This window comes from Perca fluviatilis, chromosome 9 (assembly GCF_010015445.1).
Source record: "Perca fluviatilis chromosome 9, GENO_Pfluv_1.0, whole genome shotgun sequence".
Lineage (NCBI taxonomy): Eukaryota > Metazoa > Chordata > Actinopteri > Perciformes > Percidae > Perca > Perca fluviatilis.
This window is the reverse complement of record NC_053120.1, coordinates 19,865,239-19,891,991: the sequence shown is the minus strand read 5'-3', so window position 1 is coordinate 19,891,991 and position 26,753 is coordinate 19,865,239. Positions and strand designations below refer to the sequence as shown.

The window sequence follows — 26,753 nt, the reverse complement described above, 5'->3', positions numbered from 1 at the left end:
TAAAGCCCTCTTCCATATTAGTGATACAGGCTATACCCACAGAGCTGTCCACCAGGAGTCCTGAAGGCTGTGTTACAAGTAACACACTAGGTTAAAGTCCTGTTAATCGCAAGGTTTAAATGGTTAAAATAAGGATCACACTTTTTCAGTTGAGTGAACACAAAATCATGAAGCGTTACAGATTAAGCAGCCTTGCAATATTACAGTTACTGGAAGAAATCAAAGATGACATTGAATCGCCGAATCAGCGTTCACATTCCATTCCAGCAGTTGTTAAACTGCTCGCTACATTAAAAATATTGGCATCAGGATCATTTCAAACAGTCATAGCATCAGCAGTGGGAATATCGCAGTCTGCACTCAGCCGTATCATAGCACAAGTACTTAACGCTTTGCTACAGCGCACTAGTCAATAAATGTATTGACTAGTCCCAATAAATGTATTGACTAGTGCGCTGTATGCATACATTTCCCCACCACTAATGCCGAAATAACATGCATCAAGCAGGATTTCTTTGACATCGCCCATTCAATTGCGCTTTTAAATATGCGCAATTTATGGTATAGTGGGCGGAGAAAGGCGCTGATTATCCTTTGACACGTCAAGGTAGTTAGCCGGTTAACCTCTGTAAACGGTGGAAGTCTAATATTATTATTGAAAGAAGAATGATCTGATAAGACACAGTTGAAGTCTACCGATACTCCCTCTTAGATCTACTTGGACATTGAGTGCATAATGGATCTCACATCACTTAGCTCGCTCGCTCACCCGGGAGCAGAGAAACTGTAGGTCAGATAACTAAAAGAAAAAAATGAAGTGCCTTTCTGAAATCAGAAAAGCTTGGTACAATGAAGTGGATTGTATTTTTCAAGAAGTCAAACTGTGCCTGCTTTGCAACCACAGGATGCCTGGAGCAAGCAGAAATAACTGCAGTGATTTAAAATGTGTCTTAGGCCTGCAGCATGTTTCACTTTCATGAAAGAAATACAGACTCATTCATCTCCTAAGTGTTTATCACTGTGAGTCATTGTTACAGGAAGTTCAAATGAGAACTGTTTACCAGTAAATCTGTTCCTCCTGCCTGTTGTTTGGATCCTTTTTAAGATGGCGGAATGTTAATGAAAAACAAATGCAGTTTATGCGTAGGTGCTTGAGTACACAGTGTGTAGTAATCCTAATAGTTATCTTTTATGCACTGTAGTGCTTGTGATTCAATGGTAAAGATTTTGTGGTCCAATAGTGTGTTCACAGGAGAGCTCTCTGACAGTGATACTGAATAACTGTAGAGTTTGCCTTAGGAAAAAAAGATTACCAGACAATATTCTGTTTGTTTAAAGTTTTGTTTAACGGTGCAGTAGACTGTTTGTTTGATCTGCGCTTTGTCTAGCTGGTCTTCGAATGTGACATTTAACAGTATCTGAGTGTGCAGTGGACTCAGTTTTGATGTGAATGTATTACGCAGAGCTCATTCACATATTTAAGGGGGAATTGTCTGGGGTGGAAAAATGCTCGCCCATTATGCCTCAGCAAAGGCTACTCTTTATCCTCTCAGAATTCCAGCTCTCTACTCTTTATTCAACCACTAATTTGTAAGCCTTATTCATTTTTGTTCACTGGATGTTGAATTCATTCAGTCAATGTAAATTCTTGAAAAAAAGAATCAATAATGTGAATTAATCCAGAGATTACTCGTGTAGAGCTTTGGCTGGTTTTCTGTACATGACTTAGTTGTAGTGGAAAGACTGGTGTTGACTTGTGCTCAAATTTGAAATTAACAGCTTGTGAAATCTTGCACATGTGAGGGGTGGAACTGAGGGAAAAGCTTCTCGCTATTGTTTACACGTGAGCGATGACTTTTTTCCTAGTTCCATATTGTGGACGGCTTTGACTCAGCTGCTTTCACGCATGTGAAACAAGACAAAACCATTCAACCAAAGCTATTCAAGCACGGGTCAATTGATTTGTATGCATGCACTGGCAGGAACGAGGGCAGATGCACCTTGAGGGGACCCAAAGCTGGAGGGGACACGGTGATGCTGTACAGGTTTTGATGTAATAACTGCTGTGGTAACAACAGAGTGGAGGCATTGGTTTTATATGTAATCAGGGGTCTGAAAATTTCTTCCTAGTACCTCATTCATAGGCTCCACCTCAGTGTCAGTTCAGACAAAAATGATACTGAAATAAAAAAATAAAATAATACAAAATAGATCTCCTTCAAAGTCTTCACACATGAAGTGGGATTTGGGAGTTTCTATTGGCTATGAGACAGTTTTTATTCTCTGTGTCTGTGATGTTAGGTGTTGGTTTCGTCTGTGTGGATTATAGCTGGAAGGCTTCAGATGTGTCCTTCTGGCCACAGTCGACAGGATTATTTTAGGGATTAAGAGCCTGGTGCTCTGTACCTTAGTTGCACAGCCCTAAACTATGTCCTCATTTTCCCTCATTCTCTGCAACAACTCAACACCCCACCCCTAAAATACCCAACCTAAAGCAACCAGACACAAATGCTCAAGGGACAAGCGAGCTCCACTGCTACACCCCCAAAAAATACTTAAATTAGGAACGGATTGGACAGGATTGGTCATTGAAGACAAACAAAAACAGCAAATCCTCACAATTAAGAAGATAGTTGCCAGTTAGTTTCCTGTCAATACATTTTTACATTTCATTTTGTACAAAATACTAACTTCAGTACTTAGGGCCCTATTTTAATCATGCAAGTGCACCGACAAGTGCAAAGCGGTAGGTCTTGGGGTGCACAGACTATGTAGATGTCTCCAAGCGCACCTGCTATTTTGATTCATTTCTGTGCAGGCAATGAAGGTGAATACAGATCTGTCACATCACTGTTCTCAGCGCTCATGAAACAACAGAGCCAATCATAGGGACGCATGATCACTGTAGCTCAATAAGTGAGGAACCGGCTTCTCTGGGAAATCAGGTTGTTGTCTGTGTAGCGGACGTTGTGCGAAATGGCACCCGGCACTGGCACGGCATTTCTCAAATCTGCAGATTTATCAACATATGTGTTCTGCTGCCTCCAGATAGCTGCAGGGATTTAATGAACTGAAGGAGAAGCTTTTCATACACTATAAGCAAGCTGTGGACAACAGATATGATTCTTCCAAGTATTTAGTTTGCTCTTATTGATAAAATCTCCAAAGTGGCAGCAGATTGACGTCTAAGACATATTTTCCACCAAAATACCAACAACACCCTCCATTTTGTGCCTCTCATCCCACCTGTGCATTTTGCGCTGTGCACCAAAATACACCACACAGACTGGCAAAGCCGATTTCAAGGTCAAGAAAATTCCAAACTGTGGGCGCGTTGTTTGCGCTGGTGCTGCCATGAAAATAGGGCCCTTAATGTACTGTAAGGAATTTTTATTTTGCACGACACTGAGATTAGGGCTTTCGTACCTTTAGTAGTTTGCTACTAGCCTGACTCCGCCAGATGGACTGCTTCGCATTTGCTCGGCATATCCATCTGGGAACTTTCCGTTGGAGAACTTTTGGGAAGGGGCGAAAATACTGGTTAGCTGATTGGATAAACCATCTGTCTATAACCACCTATGTTGGTGATAGACGGGCCGAATCAACCAATCAGATCCACGAAGCGTATGAAAATACAACCACAAGCCCGCCCCTGCTGCTGCAGGCAAAGCATAGCTCGTTAGCTCAGCAAGCAAGCAACATGTCGGTAAAGGATATTTGCCGTTTGTGTAACGAGAATTTAGGAATAAAAGGCACCATGTCAGGTTCCTGGTCCATATTCCAAAAGAAGGATCCAAGAGAAAAAAAGCATTAGCGAGCGGCTAACAGAATTAGGGCTACCGCTGTCTGAAAATACTGGTTAGCTGATTGGATAAACCATCTGTCTATCACCACCTAACCCGCCTCAAAACCAATGCTGATTGGCCCGGTCGTTTGGCGAACGGCTCCAAATTTTCTCTATCTCAAGATGCCAGACTGATCTGCGAGTAGAAAACTGGAGCTCGCGAGATCAGGACGGTCTCACGAGGCTAGTTTGCTACATGAAATGATTAGGATTCAAGTATTGTACATGGTAATGTCTGGTAATAAACTATTATTTGATTTATCGATTGATTGACAGAAAATTTATTTGCAACATTCTTTTTAATAAATGAATTGCTTAAGTCATTTTTTTTAGAATGAAAAATACTAAAAATAATTCACTGGTTTAAGATTTGTTGATGTGAAGAGATGCTGTTTTTTCTAGTTTTCTATCAGGCAAACTGATTAGCTCTGCTTTTTGGACTGTTGGTCAAAACAAGCAATTTGAATATGTCAACTTGGGCTTTGAGAAATTGTTATGGGCTAATGATTAATCGATTCATCAAGAAAGTCATTGGCAGATTCACTGATAATGAAAAATGTATTGCAGCCCTACATATTACCTATATCACCCTCTCTCGCCCTCTCTTATTTCAGTCATCCCTGTTATGATTTACTAATAAATAAAGCACCTTCACACTCTATAAAAAAAAGAACTCTCTGACTTCACAGCTGAAAAGACCTGGGATTTTCACACACTGATCACACCTAGTCCCCTTTCACTAGTGCTTTATCATCCAGTCAGTCAGTGTGAAATGCAATTTCTCATTTGAGGATTCATTGGACAGTTGAGCTCTGTTGAGGTCATTGAGTCGTTGTAAAGGTTGTATAGCTTACAGTGCTGTACAGTCATCCCAGCATCTCTCTTTTTATGTGTGAAACTGCTAAAGTGGAATGAAACATCGCTCCCTGACTTCACAATGAATGGCTTTTCCTCTTACGTTTACATGGCTGTATGACTCTCTCATTATACTCTTCAAAACACTTATTTCATTCAACCTGGTTAAGTGGGTGCCGCTATTAACTGAAACACAAAAGCATTGTCTTAAAGCAGATGTTCCACTACAATGATACTGTGCGCCACTTATTTTCCGACATACTCCCGTTCAACGCTGTCTGGAAAGTAAAATATTCCAGGTGGTCTTCTCAGTGGCTGCAGCTTGATTTACACTTCAGTGATTAAGTGTCATTCAGCATGCTGCAGGACAGAAATGATACAGGGCTGACTGTTTTGATAGATTTGAGTGTTGCTGTTTTTGAACACTGACAGATGTGATCATCTGTGTCAGACAAGCTGTGGTTGGAAGTGAAATTTTTCAGATTGTTCTTGTACCTCCCTTGTTATATAGTGTACTAGCAACCGTGTAGTCCTCCTCTCCCTTCTTAATAAAAACATGAAATATTTCCCCTTCTTCAAATTATGCAGGTTTCGGCTTATTGTGAGCCGCTACTTTTTTGCGGAAACCTCAGCAGGGCTTGGCCTTCGGTTGCTATAGTAACAATGCACTGTCTCACTCTGCCATCATGTGACAACGTTTTGTCTACTGACACTGTACTGCAGAAGAACTTGGCCTTAAGTGTGCCTAATATGCCTATTAAATGTAGCTATAATCCATTTTTTATTCAAAGTGACCAAATTATATGTTGAATTTAAAGATGCACTGATCACTATTTGTATATTAATAATGGATTAAGAAGAGTTAATGTGACATTTTCTTTTTTTTTTCACTCCATTTTCTTTTTTTTTGTGTGACAAACTCAGAATATTATCACCTGACCCTGCAGTTTCCCTTAGCTTTATGGAGCGTTTTACCATCTTTCAGCTCATTGTTTTGGTTTTAGGGCCACAGAAATGATAAAAGGTAATAATTTGTCAGTGTTTCAGTGCCATTCCTAGCCTGACAAGCCAGACCCACATCAAGATGTTGGGTCTGGGAACTCACCATTGGCGGAGCTCAATCTGAGGGACGGGATAAACGGTTGTCTTTCAAATTCCCTCTGCACGTAATAGGATAGCGCTACAACCAGGCAGAGCATCGAAGAAGGTAGCGAAGCTAGTTGATAGATTAAACTTTTGCCGTATCCGGTCGGCAGGACTCCGAACACATCTTCCTTTTTTAAGAATGATTTCTGTGCCGTCCTTTGTTCTTTTCTCAAAGAAAAGCTTCACTCCAAGTCTTCCAGAAGACTGCTGTTCCCAGAAGCAGCAGCCATAAGCCCGCCCACCGACTCTATACACGATGTGATTGGCCTGACCAGAGTTTGGTTTTTCCAGCTCGCAAGCCAAAGGAGAGTGCCTAGACCCCCCTGGCTGCAAATTAAATTTGCTGCCACTAGGGTGTGTCTAGATTTCTAGGCTAGGCCATCCCCGCACTGCCCAACATTTTTTATTGCTGATTTATTCTTGCAAAGAAAGCTACCAATAGAAGGGGGGAAAGCAAGAAACAGCATGTGCCTTATTCAACATTTTCACTTATCACAAGTGTATTTATTGGAGAAAATAGGTACAGCTATAAGGCTGACGTGCTGTTTCCCTTTTAATTTGAGTCAGCAAAAACATTGTGATAATAATGAGCTTACATGGTGTCCGCATGGATTGTAGTTTAAACTTCCTGCATGTTTATTATATAACTGTTACATAACAACAAATCTCAGACTACAGATGGACTCATCCAGAAGTGATTCATTTCTTCTGCCAAATGTAGAGAAAAAACGGCTGAATGTGAACTGCTAGACTGTGAAACATTGAAATATGTTTGCAAGACGAGATCTGTGGAGTTGGTGCCAGGAATAATATTTACAGTTGAGGAATCTAGTAAGCAATTTTATAAAGCAAATAAGAATGTGGGTCAGACTGATGCCCCAGTGTTAATTATGGCATCCGATCAAAGAGCTTGAAGAAGTTTGGCTAAACGGATTACAATCTGCTTCTCTTACCAGCTGCCATACTGTAATTAATGGTTTCTCATTATTCTCAATTCATGCGAGGTGCTCAAACACCAGTTTATCCCTTTTTTTGCACATTGTCATAATCACTGGGGTTTGAATTGAACTATGTTATTTGTGAGCCAAACAAAGAAAAAAAGAGCCTGGTTCCTCTGCAGTCACTCGTCAGTAGCAGGGATAAATAAAAGTATCAATTAGTGCATGTTTTAGATGTCAAAGCTGCTTCAGAGTAGATGCTGAGGTCTGTGGAATAATTACCTCAGCTTTGTATAAACCATGGGAAGTCTGTATCCTGGTGGGCTCCTAGAGTAAAGGGGCTTGATGAAAGCAAAGCCCATCTTAGGTGTTTAGCAGTTTTGTGCCGCTATGCCTGATTGAGGGGATAAACAAGGAAAATGTGGCAGAAGAAATACATAGCTGATAACATGACTTTGCTGTGGTTTCCAGTTTATACTATATACTTTAAAGGTCCTATGACATGCTGCTTTTTGAATGCTTTTATACAGTGCTTAATTTGTAAAGTGGGAGGTCCCGGAGCGCAGAGGGGGGGTGGATCCAGCGACTCAAAACGGGGGTTGGAGCTAACAGAACAAAAAACAAAAAATGACACTGCCTACGTAGCTTCTTTGACAAAAACCCCCCCTAAAAAACACTGTGTGTACATCAGGGCAATGTTTATTTTTATTTCAGAACACGCGCTGCATCGGTGCGAAATGTAAAAAAAATAAAATACACTGCAATAATCGTTTTCACAAGCAGCAATTATCCATCGGACTATTAAATTAACCAAAAAACTCACTGTGGTCTCCACATTCTTGATCGGCAGAAACGTTTTTTGCTTGTTTGGGATCCGACTGGCCAGCGTATTTGAAAAAGTTAAGCAAAGTGCAGCGCCGCGCTGTTGAAGTGCCTCCCCTCCCTCCGCCCCTCTCCCCCCTCCGTCTTACCCTGAAAATTCACCTCAAAACGCATTCGAAAATGCAAACACAAGATTTTTGTGGAACTTCAATGGGGAATAAAGACTAACAAGACAGATAACAACATTGAACACTACACAAACAGAAGCTTATTTTTTTCATTTAGGCGATTCATTTTTCCTGGTGACACAGGAGGTGCCGGATCTAATAATAAAGGTTCCAGATCCAACGTCGGAGGTGCCGGAACATGTTCCGGCGTGTTCCGGCTCAAATTAAGCCCTGCTTTTATATAGGCCTCAGTGGTCCCCTAATACTGTATCTGAAGAAGTCTCTTTCCCGAAATTCAGCCTTGGTGCAGAATTACCGCCACTAGAGCCAGTCCCACAATGAGCTTTACTTAGTATGTGCCATTTCTGTGTCTGTAGCTTTAAATGCTATTTAGGAGGAGAGGGAGGGGGGGGGGCAAGGTGGAGGTGTGGCCTTGACCAACTGCCACTTTGCTCTTTTGCACGCCATGATGTCTCTCTCTCATGGGTGGGCCAAATTCTCTGCGCGGGCAAAACAGAGAAAGGGGAGGTAACCTTGCTCCTTATGACCTCATAAGGAGCAAGATTCCGGATCGGCCCATCTGAGCTTTCATTTTCTCAAAGGCAGAGCAGGATACCCAGGGCTCGGTTTACACCTGTCGCCATTTCTAGCCACTGGGGGACCATAGGCAGGCTGGGGGAACTCATATTAATGTTAAAAAAACCTCATAAAGTGACATTTTCATGCCATGGGAACTTTAAGTACGTGATGTAGCATGTTTGTAATGGCTGTGTTTATCATGGTATATTCCTAAATGACTCTGGACAGAAAGTGTCCAAGTGTGGAAAGAAAGATATTTAAACTATTTTTTTCCTCTCAACGAAATTGGAAAAACAAGGCAAATATAATGAAGCCAACTACTTAAAATATCTTTTAAAAAACACAGGATTTGAATCACTTAAATCCTTTCTTTACGCTGGCATTAAGCAGGATCTGTTCTTGCTTACAGTACATTTATCTGTAAAGATGACAGGCAGGTAAACAGTCCAGCTAAATTATCTTGTTGGTGAAACACCTCTCTATCTAGAGAAAACAAGCAGGATGAGAAATGATTCAAAGGGAAATAAAAGTGACTTAGAAATAATCTAGAGGGAACATACTCAAGTAAACCAGCGTTGAATGAGACACTGTTTTTGTGTGTACAGACATATCGAGTTGACTAATTTCAGGGAGTTTGTTAATGTGTCAGGCACATTTAGGCCACTGACAATTAAAACTCATACATCTATGTCTTCCTCCTTTTTTTTTTTTGCTCTAACAGCAGCCTATATCCATCCCACCGGGGTGTCAAACTCATGCCAGACTTGTAATGAGTTCCAATGTAGTTCCTACTCCTATAATATAGCAGAAACAAAGGATTTAGCCACAGTACACAACAACACCTCAGACAAGGTGCTAATGTAAAAATGGCCTGTTTTGAAAGACAGTTTTGTGAGGAGGTGAATAGATACAGGCATCTGTACGACTCCTTGGTGTGAGATTACAAAGACAGTGAGATAACAATAATAATTTCGGAAGGGAGAGTGCAAAAACACTCAGCAGTGATGCTGCAAACTGCAAAAACAGTGAAAGAACATCAAGGACTGCTTCACCAAGATTAAGGAGAAGAGTCCAAGTAGCGATGCTGGCCGGGTGAAGTGTCCTCCCGCCGTATGTCTGGCATTACGGCTTTGTTAATCCCAAATCCATCCTTGAAAGGTGGCTGCTAAAGGTTTGTAGTTTCCTTCTTCACAGACAGCAGCAGATGTGGTCAGCAGTATATAACCATATATGCTGCAGGAGTGGCTGTCACCATAGATACATTGTAACTGACAGCGTCTGATCTCTTTTGAAGGAGTTAACTTTTTAACAGCCACCTTTCAAGCCAATATTGAGTGAATTGTTGATTCTGAAAGGACAATTTTGGGTGAGAAAACCGAGAAATCGACAGCAGATACAGTGGAGATAAACGTGTTTTGTGGCTACCCTGTTTAACGAGGATATAATGATGAAAGCCCAGCAAGTTGTTGACAAGTTGTTCACATCAGTGATTGGGGCCTGAGCACAGGTGCATTGTGCATTAATGTTCAGGCCTGAAGCTGGCACGCTCAGCGGTCTCACCAAAGTGTGTTAAATTATTAGTCACTGAACGCCTGTGATCGTTGAGGTAGGTAGCAGGCCTCGCTACACTTTAAAGCTCCGTTGTTTCTCTCAAAGGCTGAACATGCACCTAAATTAGCTTCATTTATGTCATTTTAATATAATTTCACAAGTTTCAATAATCATGACTGCTGAATTTGCACTTGACGTTTTTGTAATAAAAAGAAAGAACAAACAGAAAAAGGAGTGACGCTTGCCTTGAGGCTGCTTCAGTAAATCTTTCTCTCAGGGCTAGAAATACTACAGCTTAGGTGGTCAATGGGCTAACTAACTGACAGGTCTGTGTGGACTTTCCAAAGGACCTGGACCGCTCTCTTGTGTTGTTTTTATTACTATCTGTTCTCCATTGTTTGTCACAAGACCAACCTGGACTAGACCATTGTCCTCTACCCGCTTTCCTGACGGACATTTTCTTGGCATAGGGGGTAAAGAGCTTTGTGGTTAGTGCCAAACTGATTTCCTGGTGGCTTTTCTACTGGTGCTGGCAGTCTGCATGGCATGTTCACAACAGCTAAAGAGCCAAACTTGATTGCCTCTTTTCCTACTCATTATTACCGTATTTGTCACAGAATGTGATGCGATTTCCTTAGTCTAAACAGTGCTGGAATGTTGACTAAAACAACTGCCCTCTGACAACATGACCCCAGCATCATCATGCAATTAGCTTTTAAAAGTACTCAATTGCCTTGAGCTCGGTAATGGTCACACAGGAACCAGAGTCTGGTCCTAGAATACAGTCTATTCAGAGCCAGGGATGTTTAAATACTTGTGGCTGGACTGAAGGCCTTTACTTTTCATTGGGGATCATATTGAAAAACTGCAGATATAGCCAAGAGTTGTAATTAAAACACACTACTATTTGTACCATGTATTTACAGTCAGTCTATGGCATCCTATACTGTTTCAATCTATATCTTTTAACAGACTTCATCTAGTCTAAGTCGCAGGTCAAGGCCTTCATATTCAGTAAATCACTATTTTATATTGCTGTTAGCAATATAAAATAGTATTCAGTTGGCAAACAAGACACATTCTAAAGCATGTAGGCCTACTTTACTCAGTTGTTTCTCAGAGTCTGACAACAAGCATTTCTCCAGGTCTAACTGAAGTGTCTCTTGTCACTGTAGGTGCTACCTATTGGATGGGATCTCTAAAGGAGCCTGGCTGAACCGCTCAAGCATCATATTCGCAGGGAACGACCGGTGGTCTGCGGACCCACGTGTGTCCATCGTGTCCAGCGTTGGAGACAAACATGAGTACAGCCTTCAGATACAGAAAGTGGATGTATCTGACGACGGTCAGTACACGTGCTCCATTCAGAGTGAGCGCAACCCACGGCCAAAGCTCCTCTACCTAATTGTAAAAGGTGCGTACAGGTAGTCCTTGTTGTTCTGAACAGGCACTTGTCTTTGTGTTTGTGTGTGTGTCCTTTTCTGTGTGTATTTCTGATTAGAGCTGGGCAATATATCGATATTATATCGATATCGTGATATGAGACTAGATATCGTCTTAGATTTTGGATATCATAATATCGTAATATGGCATACAGTAAGTGTTGTCTTTTCCTGGTTTTAAAGGCTGCATTACAGTGAACTTATGTCATTTTCTAAACTTACCAGACTGTTATAACTGTTCTATTATTTGCATTTACCCACTTAGTCATTATATCTACATTACTGATGATCATTTATCAAAAATCTCATTGTGTAAATATTTTGTGGAATACCGTTGCAGTATCGATATCGAGGTATTTGGTCAAAAATATTGTGATATTTGATTTTCTCCATATCGACCAGCCCTATGTCTGATTATACTGTATGCACTAGTATTAAATAATAATTGTAATGCTTTACCCTATTTGCCATAGTAGTTACTGATGGATTCCTGTTGTTGTTGCTGTTGCTGTTGCTGTTGTTGTTGCTGTTGCTGTTGCACCTTATCTGTGGCATGCTGTCTGTTATTTGATAGGTGAGTGTGATATTTTGATTAATAATTGCTCTTTTTTCTGATTTCTGTCCTCCTCGGCCTTATTTTAATCTAACATCTTGCTTGTTACTTTACATTACACGGATCAGTTAGCCAACAGACCTTCTATAACAAGTCCAACAATGTCTTGTGTGGTCCATGTACCTAATGGTCACAGTTGTATCTGTCACCATCTGTGCTGCAAAAATGCCTGTCATTCTCTAATACTCGGAGTAAGAACAAGAGCTTGAGCTATTCGTTGTATAAAATAATAAACAACATCTTTTTAGCAGAGAACATTCTTCTGTGAAGGCAAACTGACATTGCAGGGTACATGTTGTGCCCGTGGCACTTAGGGCATGTTCAAGCCAAACCACAGCACCACCCAACACCCACTAAGTTTTAGTTTTTAAGCTTGTTGGTTCAAATGACTGGAGGCAGACTGCGTAGCTTTAATCAAGACACGCTGGGTTTTGTCACAGCAGGAAACAAATAAGATGTGCGTCTTAAGACTTTTAAATGAATTTTGTATAGTTAGTGCTGTATACTGTATGGCATTTCATTCGTTAACAGGTGTCAAAGCTTTGAATTTCTGCCTTTAACACAATACAAATGCCGTTGAGCTCTTGAGAGGCTGTCCAAATTGGACTTCATTTTGTGGATCTCCTTATCCACAAGGTCAATAGGTGTATTTGTGTTTTATGGGACATTAAGAATGCTGTTGTGGACACAGAGAGCTAATTGACAACAGCATCCTAATTGTTACTTGCTGGGGTAATAGGGTGGCGGCTGGGTTTGTATGCTGATACCTTAGACTGTAGATTAGCAGCAGGAAAACAGCCCCTCACTGAAAATCCATCTTCCAAGTGCCATGTTCTATTTCCTTAATAGGCTGACGCAAAGAGTTACAGCATGCATGGTCCACTTGGCTCTGCATATGTTTAGGTTGGAATATTAATGATGTTATCAGACAACCTGTCAAATGAAAACTCTTTTACCTTCTGCTTTTTAGCTTCAGTGATTATTTAACAAAATTGTGAGCCTGCATTCATTGCCCACTGTTAACACCCTTGATGTTTCCCTGAGAAGATATCCAATGCATAACAAGTTCATGCTTAGCCATGGTTAGTATTTCAAAAAGAAACTAATGTTGGAATATGCATACTTTCACACAGACAGCATAGTATTAATAGAAGAAGTTAAGGGTCAGACACACTGCTTGTAGAAGTGTGAGCTGTGATTTGTGCAATGTGCAAACAGCTCTCCAGCTGGTATTGCCATTATGACATATGGAGTGAGCGCATGGAAATTATTTTAGGGGTGTGATCATACATGCAGTTTGTTTAGTTTTGTTCTAAAACATAGTTTAAAGCATTTGTTTTGTCTTTATCTGCACGGCTCTGGTACAAAAACACTAGAGGTTGTAAAAAAGAAAAGGAAAAAAGAAGTCCCATCAATTCACAAACAACCTGGACAATGGTCATTCTGCGAGGTTGCAGATTTCACTGGGGACAAACAGAGTAGTCAAATCAAATCATCATTTACCTTCTCAGGAGTTTGTACCTGTTTTGTTATCTTTATTGTTTTTGTAACATAACAGCCCTAGCACTAAAAAAATGCAACAATGTGCAAGAATATGATTCCTAGATGCCAGATCAGCCCACCCCTCTCTTCATTCCATCTTCATCCACCTTTCATAGCCCACCCCCCATTCCCACACACATCCAAACCACTCACCCATACCTTCAGGTCCGACCACTAATTTCTTCAGAGTATGTAGCTATCCAAAGAAAACGGAGTAAATAAAAAAAGATTGCAAAGAGGAAATAGGTAATAGTCCTTGTGTATCAATTTAGTTGAAAGAGTGGATAAAATATTAACAACTATAAAACTCAACAACTCACACATTGAGAGCTGGATTCAATCCTCATTTGAATGTAAAAGGAGTACTGTGCTAGGAGTATGTATGTTAGAAAACCACCCCAAATATGTTTAAACTCTCCAGGCTTTCCCTTCAGGTTATACATTATCTTTTCATTTGGTATGCATGACGCCAACTCATTTGTCAATCTAGCAGATGCAGGTGGTTGTTCATTTACCAATGCATTGCAAGCTGAGTTTGTTTTTATTGACTTTTATCAAAGATGTATATCCCAGGGTTATTCTTAGTCATGCAGGGATGGGTATACCCGTGATGTCATAAAGCACGTTAGGTATAGAGGTCCAAAATGAATTTAGACATGGGCTGGCCCAGAACAAATGTAGCAGTGTACCTATAAGTAATACATAACCCATTGCTATTAACCTATGTGTGTTAATTGTATAGCCCACTTTTTCATGATAGGCTGGAAACAATAGACAGCGCTGATGGTTACCTTAGCACGCATATAACCATAACTATAGTAAATCAAAGGCAGAATGCTAGCTACCTTCATATGTTAAGCTAAAGGTCAATGGTTTGGTCTACTACTTAGCCTACTGCAGGGCTATTGAGGTCACACCCACTGCACAGATCATTTCTAGAATCCAACATTCAGCAGCAGATTGAAGCTGATTGAAGACAGATTGAAGACAGTACTGCATTTGAGCCCAAGGACTGCATCCCATCCAAATTCCCATAATTTCCATTAATTCCCATGAAAGTTTCCAAATTGGAATGTTTCCAAAATTCCCAAGCTAAACTTTCCATGGAAAGCAATATTAAATATATCCAGTTTATTCCCATTAATTCCCGTTAATTCCTGTTAATTCCCATGAATGTTTCCAAAATGGAAAGTTTTCAGAAAGTTTCCAGAAATTTACCGGAAATGTTTTGCCCCTTTGCAGCCCTAATCTTGTGTAATTGTATGTCTACTGTGTTAGGTGTTCATACCTGTTGAGAAAACATCAACAAATAGCACACTATGAGCCTTCAGCTCATTTTGTTATTCCATATTGTCTAAGCTGCTGGCTATCACATGCCAACATCCAGCTTCTTTCACTGTACCTATAAAACTGAGTGGGTGTTGGGTAGTGCTGTGGTTTGGCTTGAACATGCCCTGAGTGCCTTTCGAACCATTGTGTTTGTTTATGTTGTTGTCTATTAAACTGGCAGAACCGGGGATGATGAAAAGAGTGCAACTCACCTCACCCCCCTCAGGGAGGTGAGGTTAACAAGCCTGTCCCATTATCAGAGGGTCACAGAATTAAAACCCTCTTAAGGCGCTGAAAGTTTACTGGCTCACTAATGGTTTATTGATATCTATACACATTAGCTCAATGCCTAAAATATAAATGCAATGCTCTATCAGCACTTGTCAACTTGCCAGAGCTCCATGGCCTTTGCACTTAAAGCGACTGTCTCATAGCTGAAAGGTCACAGGGGCAATCTCTTCCACTGCCAATGTGTCCATCAACAGCCTCGCCTCTTGTTAAAGTTCCCTCAAGTGAACAACCCTTCCTTCTGCACCACACTTTTTCTTTCTCTTTTTCTCCCCTTGTTTCCTCCTTGGGAATGAAGTCACTCTTTCAAAACCTGTCCATTCAACTTAAACTGATCCATCAAACTCATTTTGATGTTTAGTTTAGAGCTGCAAATATTAATCGATTAGTTGCCAACTATTAAATTAATCACCAAATATTATGAGAATTGATTAATAAGTTTAGGTAATAATTTAAAAAAAGACTGAATTCTATGATTCCAACTTCTTAAATGTGAATATTTTCTAGTGTCTTTACTCCTCAATGACAGCAAACTGAATATCTTTGAGTTGTGGACAAAACAAGACATTTGAAGACGTCCTCTTGGGACTCGGCCTTTTACTATTTTCTGACATTTTATGGACCAAACAACTTATCGATTAATCGAGAAAATAATCATCAGATTAATCGACAATGAAAATCATTGTTAGCTGCAGCCCTAGCTTAGTTATTGCTGCTACTCATCCCATCCTGCATGTGCTTCACAATACATGTATGATGTGAAGACAGTAATAGGCCTTTGCTGTGTAACCGACAATGTCATTCCAGGTTAGCAACGGCTATCAAAAATGATCTGTATTTTTTTTCAAAACTATAATTTCTGCATTTTTTGTAGGGAAGCCATTTTGAAACGATGCATGGATGAAGTAACTTTAGATTTGATCACATTTAACAAAGATCAATCGTGGAGAAACAGAGCACTGGACTGGTATCATATCAGCTCTTGGCAAAAGCAGATACCCTGAGTTAATGGATCAGGAGAAATAAAGTCATATCAGTGTATCCCAAGATGTTAGTTGCCGGTGGAGTATCATGAAACACCCTAAGATTTTTTTTAAATAACTGCAAGTTCAGGGGTTATGACAAAAAATGGATTAGGCAACAGAATTGGCTATATGATGCCCCAACAATGTTCACTTGCTTGTTTTCTGTAACTTATGGTGCTCCTGCTGTCAAAATTGCCTCATTGCCCATCTGTTAAAACAGTGGAACTCTCTCCAATGTACACTCCTAAGAGTGGACTGGAGTTCAAAATAATGACATTCACACTGACGGTTAGCAGAGCTGCTTTGGCTCAGTCACTTTACCTCTGCTTCAGCGACATTTACAGGTGCACTGTGCCTCCAAATATACATGTGATAAACCGTAGTCAGCTGCTCGGCAGGCAGTAATGGTCACTACAGGACCATCATGTTTTTGTAGATGTTGCCTTTCTGAAGTACATTCTGTAATGGAAATCTTACCAGGGGTGTTTCAGGTCATGGCAGTTCCTCGCTACTGGCCATATGGCCACAATCAAACCGAAGCTAATGTTCCAGCTGTCAGCTTTTATAATACGTTTCGCGATGCCAAGAATTCCTGATGGATGTGACCTAGTGCCTAAGATTTGGCAATGGTTTGACCTACAAATACCAATTCTGTTACAAATGTAACATGTTGGTAATTTCAGTCAGAGGTGTCTATCATTTATCCTGTGAGGCAGGCATTTTTATTCTACAGAAACGAGCTTTATTTGAATTATTTAGAAATAGCACTTAACACCTATACTATATACACATGTATACTTACAGCTTCAAAACACATTTACAAGAAGGAGTCTTAAAGCCAGAGTAATATTTAGATAGTATTTAGTATTTAGATAGCTAATATGCAAGAAAAACAAAATATCATAAAGTGACAACAACAAAAAGAGATGGTCACTGAGATGATTGAACATAACAGTATGAAAACAAAGTTGAACATAGGGTTCCATAATATGCTTAGTATTTTTACTGTTATCAGCTATTAGCAAAGCTTGATGGTGTTATGATTGTGTTCTCTAAATCTGCTACTGTGGAGTCATCAGGCAAATGGGTCGCCAGCCGTTGAGACAGAGCTGTGTATCAGAGTGTAAGCTGCAGGCAGGAAGTATGCCGAAATACGGAGGACTCACTCTAGTTGATGAATGCCTATGGTCACATCTCTGACAGGGTTCTAAAGGTAGTTAAAAATCTGGTTCAGTATATTGCCAGCCACTGTCATTTCTTTATTCATGTACGGCTACAACATATGTGTGCTGCACTGGCATAACTGCACACCATATTGTACTTTTGTGCATTTGCTTTGTCAGAACTCTTTGTGTTGTGAATCATTACCTGTCACTGTGCAATACTTGTGTACACACATGCTTAGGCCCACTCATGGAGAACAGAGGGATTTCTTTACAGAGGAGATGTAGCAAGGCAGCAGCTCTGTCATTTTGCAGAAGCTTTTGGGAGCATGCTGTTTTTTTTTTTTTTTTTCATCTGCTGAAAGGAAAGAAAAGAAAAAAAGCCAGACACTTTAATCTGGGCTTTTCAGTCCAAGCATACAACATTTATTAATGCTGCAACACGAATGTTACAGTTGAAGTAAAAGGATTTCATGGCATTGGATTTGTTTGACACTTTTGCTTTGCTAGACAGTGCACCATGAGGAGTGACACAGAAAATGGTAGCAAGAAGGGATTACTGTATATGTATGGAAATATGTAATGGTCTCAACCCATTTCAGGTGCAGGGTAGGGTCCTTGACCAGCTCATCCTCCGAGCAATTATGCTTTTTGAAATGTAGATCTATGTCAGCAGTGCTGCTTTGCTGGGCTTTCTTGTGTTTGGTCATGGCATTACAGTTCTGCCAACACATTTATTTCTACATTTTTAAGTTATTGGGGAATGGACAGAATAGAAGAATGCTAAAATACAAATATTGAAACTGCTGTTTCATACTGATGATGGAGATGGAGCACTTTGCTACATAAATCCTTAAAGCGCCCATATTATGCTCATTTTCAGGTTCATAACTGTATTTTAAGGTTGTACCAGAATAGGTTTACATGGTTTAATTTTCAAAAAACACCATATTTTTGTTGTACTGCACAGCTCTCTCTCACTGCTGCAGATCCTCTTTTCACCTGGTTTCTGTTTTAGCTACAGAGTGAGACCTCTTTTCATCTTCTTCTTCACTACTATCTTTGATTGCACTCGCACATGCTCAGTAGTTCAGATGTCGATCATGTCAGCTAGCTAACTCTAGAGACAGTAAAAGAAAGCCTGTTTCTACAACTTCAGTCAGTTACAAGGCAGGATTAGCTGGGAGACTTCTAAATGAGGGCGCACATGTAAGTAGTTCTTTTGTAGATTATGGTGAACTTGTGTGTGTTGTAGCAGTGCTTTGCTATTGATAACGACGTAGCATGCTAGCGTTAGCATTAGCGGTAGCATGCTAACGCTAACGCTACGAGCTAACGGTTGTGGTTAGCCAGCTCATTTCAGACTGTGACGTCACAGTCCGAGCCGATTTTGAACAGCTCACTAGGAGACTGAAGGCAGGACACATTCAGAAACCGTATCTCTCTCAAAACAGCATGGATGGATTTTTTTCAAAGTTTGTATGTGTGTGGAAGCACCAGAGACACAAAAGAACACCCCAAATCCCAGAAAAAGTGTTTTTTTCATAATATGGGCACTTTAAAATCATACATTTCTGATTGAACCCACAGAAAGTTCTAAAACTGAAAGTAATCGTGCCACGCCATTGTTAAAGCCTCTTTCCATGTGTTTTTCCTATTATTTTGCCCTCATTGTAGCAAAAAGCTCTTTTAACTATTAATGGCAATGGGAAATAGACCATTCATTTTGGCATTTACAGCAACAAGAATTTCTAGTTATCGTCGCACTTCTAACACATGAATCACAAACTGCTGCATTAGAGGCAGGAGGTCAGATATAGCTGTGTCTGCTTACTCATCTCTCAGAATCATTTAATCTCTGCGTGACATTTATCCCCCTCAGAGACCTTGTATCACCTCAACAAATTAGACGTTTGCATCTGTGCCTTCCCCCCTGCATACCTTCATTGCCATTAAACAGCGCCCGTCAGAAAAGTGTGTAATTTAAAACATTAACTTTATTTTTGCTCTTCGTTCTTGTTGCAAATTAAGTAACTCCAACGCTTTATATGCTGGTGGTGAAAAATAAATCATTGCAATAGGTTAGAGTCAGTATGATACACCAGCAGATACAGAGAAACCTATGACAATATTAATATTCTGTACAGTGATGCGAAGACAGAGTTCAACTAATATATTATATATTACATACTGTATGTATTGCAAAAGTGCTGTTGCAGCATCACACTGTTAGCCTAGAAATCTAGACGCACCCTAGCAGCAGCAAATTTAATTTGCAGCCAGGGGGGTCTAGGCACTCTCCTTTGGCTTGCGAGCTGGAAAAACCAAACTCTGGTCAGGCCAATCACATCGTGTATAGAGTCGGTGGGCGGGCTTATGGCTGCTGCTGCTGGGAACAGCGATCTTCTGGGAAGACTTGGAGTTAAGCTTTTCTTTGAGAAAAGAACAAAGAACGTTACTGAAATCATTCTTAAAAAAGGAAGATGTGTTCGGAGTTTTGCCGACCGGATACGGCAAAAGTTTAATCTATCAACTAGCTCCGCTACCTTCTTCGTTGCTCTGCCTGGTTGTAGCGCTATCCTATTATGTGCAGAGGGAATTTGAAAGACAACCGTTTATCCCGCCCCTCGGATTGAGCCCTGTCAATGGTGAGTTCCCAGACCCAACATCTTGATGTGGGTCTGGCTTGTCAGGCTATCACACTGTGTCATTTAGGGAGTAAAAATGTTCATCACAAGCCACACCTACCGGTGCCTAAATCGGTCTCTCAAATAATCTTAGCCAAAAGCAATAATCATCAGCGCCATCGGGGTCTGCTGAATTACCAAAAGGGTCCCTGTTTTCCTCCAGGTACATTTGGCATGGGTAACTGCTGAGCAGTTAAACCCTTTCTTTATATACTTGACTTAACACGATTAAACTGAGAGGGTTTTGCCTTGTGGCTGTGCCCTGATTACTAAGTAAAACTGTGATATCACTGACAACATAATGAACTATGACCATTACTGACTCCTGGTCCACATCAGCCCAGCTCTTTTCTTCTTGTTTTACCTCTCTACTGTACCCCTGGTCTTCATCTGCATATCCTCATCTCCACCATGCATACACTGACCTACTTACAGTCTACCCTGACCGTTATCTGATGTAGGATACAGAGGAATGAGAGATTGGTATCAGGCCCAACCCACCCTTCTACACATCATGACTACCCTCCTCCTCAGCCGCCATTCTTTTTCCTCCCTCTCTGTTAATTAAGATTGTAGATGTGATAATGTATTAAATATGCACAGCACCTCATCTAAGAATATCTTGTCACAGTGAGGAGGGGGAAAGAGGCATACATCCCTTCAGCGGTGACTGCTTACATGGGCACTGGTAATGTGTTTCAAGCTTTCATCACTGAGAACTCAAAAACTCTAGGCCAAGGTGTTGAGCTTAGAGGAATCTTGCAGACATATTGAATCAGTTTATATGAAAACGTAACTGTTCCCAGCATGCATCTGCTCCCAAACTATCACAGGATCACACACTATCGAAATGAACAGCAGTATATCTTTAAATGATTTTATGTAAGACTTTACAGATGCCTCAGTGTGATGTAGTACTTCATAGGATTAACACATTTTTTTTAAATGTGAGGCATAATCCTGTATGGAATGAAAATGCTTTGGACATTAATATGGATCAGAGCGGATCCACAGTGAAAACTCGTCACCCACGCCCATGGAGTGATTCAGTGTTGGAAGAGTGTTTCTCAGCAAGAAGTGAAATGCAGGGTTAAACCTCCAGGTCGTCTCCCCTCTCTTTGATGTCAGGACAGAGTATAATTACCATGTTTGGGCACGATACATTTTCGGAAATCGCAGTTTATTCTTAATATGCTATGATTCTGTCCCTCTCACTAATTGCTGGGTGCACTTAAAAGTCAAAAAAATACAGTCATGTGAACTCCACTTTAACACAGCTCTCTGAATTAATCCAGAGTATGAATGACATTTCTCCCACATTTACTGCTGTGGATTCCTCTTGAGTATTAGCTATATCAATACTCTAAAGTTTAAGCGTAATTGCAACCTAGCTCTTTCTTGCTCTTTATTCAATTAGAAATAAATTGCACTGTGTGAACATATTGGTCAAATAATTACCCATTTAAACTTGATGTTGAGTAGCTTAAACGGGTTAATGTTAAATCTTCTATATTTCATTTAAACGTAGCAGGACATTTTGTCAATAGGCTCTGTGACTCAACCAACAATAAAATTGAATACTGCTATTTGACTGGCAATTTCCTATAATAGCGGTAAGTGTTATAAAAACAAATTAACAACAGAGGAAGTTATCCTCCTAATTGAGTAGCCATTTCAGTAGATAAAGGTCCCCCCTCAATTGTGCAGACTTTATTTCTTAAAGTGGGTATTGTAGTTTTGGGCTTGATCCCCTAGTTAATCCCCTCTTGCAAAAAGCTTACATGTACAGTATAATATGTCTCATAGAAAAATATGTAAAGCAGTGTGGATGGGATGACATACATGTTATTGTCCTTTGATGCCGCTTTGAAAGACCAAAAGTTTGATAATTTAATATTAAATAAACAAATTTCGCACCACACAAACACTGTGAAATCCTACTGCAATAGTACCTCAACACTGTAGGTGTTTTAAGTGCTGTGAGAAGAGGATAGTGAATTGGTGTTGCTGTCCCCAGCTGGAATAACGTATCAAGAGTCTCAGTGGAATAATAATGCATTAAAACAATGTGGCCTGCCATTAATATTGCAGGGAAAGAGTAGAGAGAATATGAGTGTGTCTAAAGGAACAGATTTGCCATTATGGCCCCTGACATTTAGTTAGCCACTAATCATTGTCATTTGTGTGTGTGTGTGTGTGTGTGTGCGTGTGTGTGCGTGAGTTTGTGAATTCTTATCTAGTTCCCTGTAAATCTCTGTCCTCTAATATGTGTTTGCGTGTGCATGCAACATTACACATGTGCTTGTTAATGCACGTGTGCGTAGGTGATTGTGTGTTTATGCACTTGCACTAATGTGATTCCTCATCACGGAAATGGCTGGCATTAGCCATGGTTAATTAAAATTATTAAGGACAAAGGTCAGCCACTCAGCTCTGACGTCTCTCTTCTCCAGAGAGGGAATAGATACAACACGAGTGGAGAGTAACTTAGGCATTTTAAGTATTTTATGTACACTTGGTTTAGTCTTTACAGGTTACACATCTTAACGTAAAGGTAGACTGTCACACTGTCACTACTGCGCATTTATTCTTCCACATTTCATTTAACCAGGCAGAGCTTTTTTCATCTCAAATTCAGAGCGATCCATTATGGAAAGCTTGATTACTTTCTGCATGATGATTCTGGACCTACTTTACTCACAGGGAATAGCAGGGTGATGTTTTTGTACTCTTTCTACTTTGAAATGCATGTTTACATGTACATCAAAATGAGCTTCAGATTATAGTAATGGGGTTGTTCCAAAGCAAAAAAAAAAACCTGTAGATTTACTCCTTTTCTTGGACGCTGTCCCACTTCAATTATGCTTACCTGGTCAACAAATTCACTCCATGCCTTTACTGGTGGATAATATTAGATTAATGGGCAGGATCTAATCATCTCTGTTGTCACTGTTGCTGATTGTAGTAAATATTTATAAAAACACAGCAAGTTGTCATGGTGCAGAGCTGTGATGATAGTCAAGTAAAAATATCACGCTGCATTACAGGTGCCTGCAAAGAAATGTGTAATAACATAGTATAAAATAAAAAAAACAACTAATGCCTACATTTTTGTGAAGAGGGAGCCTGGCCTATTGATAGGCCTTTAATCCAGTTACCTGTTTTTTGTTCATTACTTAATTAGCTGAATTGCCATTTTGTTCACTTCATTATTCAGCCTGACATCTTGTTCATGTTGTCATGTTTTCTGTTCCGATGTGTGTTTGTCTTCTTGATGGCACAATTATCAGTCCCTCAAGGATTTTGTGGCCTTTTTTTGAGATTGTAGTGGCCCAAAATGCCTGATTTTGCGGGAGCTTTTGTAAAAAAATTTCGCTAAAAGTTGCGATGTCTTTTGTATTTTTGTTGCAATGAAGTTGCGGGAGACAGTGAAAATTGCAAAAAAAAAAAGTTGAGATGTTTTTTTGGTATAGTTTTTTAAAAATGAAACTTGTTTTCAGGGAGAATAAAATTACTCCTGGCTGAGTTTTCCTAGTAACCTTACCAAAAAGGCTCATGGATGCTGCGGATGTTGGTATAATATGAAAATGGCTTGTGGATTTAAGACAAAAAAATAATAATTTATTGAATGAATGAAATTTTAACATATGTGTCAATGGCTTGTTGATCTTTACATAGTTAGTTTATTTTCTAACCTGGCCTGGCCTGGGACTCACATTCATACGGTTTGATAAAGTACTTATTGGACTTTAACTTATCATTGCACTTACAATAACGAGTGTAGCTGTCCTCAATTTAGGTCATCGTGTACGTCTCATCTCCATTTTTCCTGAATCCACCGTGTGTGTTTGTGTGTGTGCGCGCGTCAGTCGCGGGGGGAACTGTATGAGCAGCAGCCCCGCCCGCTGCAGAGAGCTAACAAGGTTGAAACAGCAGCCGCTTTCAGCGACTTTAGAGTGAAAAAACCTTACAGTGTACATTGATGTTAAAATGTATACAGATTGGCAGGATGGTCTGAAATGTCTTTCGCTGTACGTTTTGTTGGGAAATGTGAGATGTTCTGAGTCACACACGTCCCGTCTTCATATCAGAAATAAGGAAATTAATTTGGTGACATGTGTGTTACCTCAACCCGTTCTCACTCCCGCTTGGTCAGTGGCTCTCAGAGTCACATACTGACGCAAAGTCTTTCACATGGGACTGCTGGGATCGGTTGAAGTCGCGGGAAACTCAGGTTATTGGTCGAGTTGCTGAAAAGTTGCGGTGATTGGTCAAAATTGCGAGTTGCACCAAATTCACGGTGATTGGTTAAATTTGCGTGAATTGTTGCGATCGCAACATCGCGAAATCCTGGAGGGACTGAATTATGCCGATGAAAGAGTTGTGTCTGGAAGCGCCTCGTCAAACTCATCCACACTTTGTTGCGTGGCCATTTTTCTGTCACTATTTTCTGGATCTGGAGCATTCTTATTTCTACCTACAAAGCTCTGATTGGCCTGGTAGTTTGTGTTGACAAACGCTCAAGTACAGTAATACAGGAGATGTGGGCAGAGGTCTGGAACCAGGCTAAAATGCAACTACTCCCTGTGCTTGATCTGAGTCTCTCTTTTCCAACACAATAGTTCTCAATCACTAATGAATTTAAATCAATTGTAGGTTGCTTTTCTTTCTCTCCGTGTTAATAAAACTGAACACTCGCTGCAGATATTTCACATTAAATGCTGACCAATGTGGTCAGACCACAAATAACCAAAATATCTTTAGTTGAGTTTATATTGGTATGACATTTTTTTCTCTCCACATTGTCCAGTTTGGGCATCATCCAATTTTGTCTTTGCAGTCTTCTTGCCCTCCTGTAATTTGTAGTGCATATCTGTTTACACTGTAACATGGAGGTGAATCAGTAATGATTTTCACTGTTTGATGATTGACAACGGGAAGGTGTCTGATATAAAGCTGAAACAATTAGCCAAATAATGATTTAGTCTGACAAAAAAATTAAAAGGCAACTATGTTGATAACCAATTGATTGTCATTTTTTTAAACAATGTGTTTATTGCGTTTCATTTTAACCAAGACATACATAAATGTAGACAAACCCTGAAAAACAACCAAACTACAGACAGCAATCACAGTAACAGAGTACAAAAAAAGAAAAAAAAAAACTTATATAAAAGAATTACCTTTCACCGTGGTCTGATTCCTTCTTGTAAGATATATCTGGAGCATCTAACCAATCAAACAGTGTCACAAGCCAATATAAACAGCTCACTCCAGCATGAAAAATACTAAATTACTCAGAATTCCCCTCATTTGCCAGAATGTCACCCACATCATTTTGTTCAACAAAATTCAAAAATGGTCCCCAAACCTGTGTGAAAGTATCTTGTCTATCTTTAACCATGTATGTTATTCTTTCCATTGTTAGGCAAGAAGACATTTCTCTAAGCCACCGACCAATACTAGGCCTATTCACATCCTTCCAAGCAAGAGAAATCAACCGTTTGGCTTGCAGTAAACACATATCTGATTATGTAATTTTTAAGATCAAATGACAAGGAAATCAACTGCTCCAGCCTCCGTTCTGGTTTCAAATGTCAATATTTGCTGTTTTTCTAAAATAATATAGTAAGTATCTCTGGGTTGGACTTTTAGCCAGACAAAACTGTCATTTTTATATATCCTTAAATTACAACATCTGCAAGCATTAACCACCCACACAAATGCCTTCATTTTCCTTGTTGCAGTCTTGTTATGCCTCTGTGCCGGCGACAGAAAAATGTCCAATAGCATAAAATGATTAAGTGATGATATTTTATATCCAAAAGGTCAAAGTTCAGCTTCACTATGACATCATAGTGAAGTTGAACTTTGACCTTTTGACACCATAATGTGTTACACTTTTTTGGCCATTATTCAACACCATATCTCAGTAAGAGAAGGGGAGATTGTGACCACATTTGGTCGGATACTATATTTCGTGACAATGATCTTGTCTATGGTCATGGCTACTTTTGTTCTATCGTGTTCATCTGGTAGCGCAACACAAACTGAGAGTGACATTATTTTTTTTCATCCACCAGTGGTGTTAGGCCATGACTTGTCTTGTGCAAAAGTTAGTTCTCAGAGGTATAAATCAAAACACTTCTATGTGGATCCAAGCACAGTCCTCGAGGCAGTGTTTATCATACAATACAACCTTCATCAACAGTGGGATAGCTGTGAAACAGATTTGCTGGGGGTGACGCATTGGCAGGCATCTCAGGGATACACTGGCCTTAATTGGGCAGATAAATATCACAGGCTGTGCTCCCTGGCCCTACAGCACTGTTGCATACATCACCCTGAATGCGAACTGACCACCAGCAGTGGGGTGCCGCCCGCCTGTTTCATCCCTGAAATGTATCTTTTGCCCAAAGTGCAATTAAAGAGCAGCAAAAAGATTTCCTCCATCAGTCTGCTTCCCTGACTTGTAGCTGCTTTAAGGGCCTTTCAGACCAAAGGCAGCAACAGCAGCACTGCGCTCTGAAACCCATTGTTTCCAATGGCTTGCGAAGTGCATCGACGGCCTTTCCCTGCGTCAAGCAGCGCAAGCTTGCCAAACTTTGGCGAGCTGTGGATGTGCGAAAAGCGCAGCACAAACCACGTTTTAATTGCAGAAACACACCGCACGCGGAAGCACAGCGATAGCCGTGAAGCATACTCCGCCACTCCGCGCCTGATTGCAGCTGGTGTGGCCAGACAGATTGGATAACATGGGCG

At 40.3% G+C, this 26,753-nt stretch overlaps 1 protein-coding gene across 4 annotated transcripts in view; it reads left to right on the top strand.

The window, feature by feature from the left end:
* The window catches only part of negr1 (neuronal growth regulator 1), a 194,638-nt gene that overhangs the window by 58,343 nt on the left and 109,542 nt on the right, over window positions 1-26,753 (top strand). For all 4 annotated transcript variants that reach the window (XM_039811023.1, XM_039811021.1, XM_039811025.1 and 1 more), the window contains exon 2: window positions 11,078-11,316. In XM_039811023.1, coding sequence (XP_039666957.1) covers window positions 11,078-11,316 — 239 coding nt within the window. The remainder of the gene's footprint in view (window positions 1-11,077; window positions 11,317-26,753) is intronic.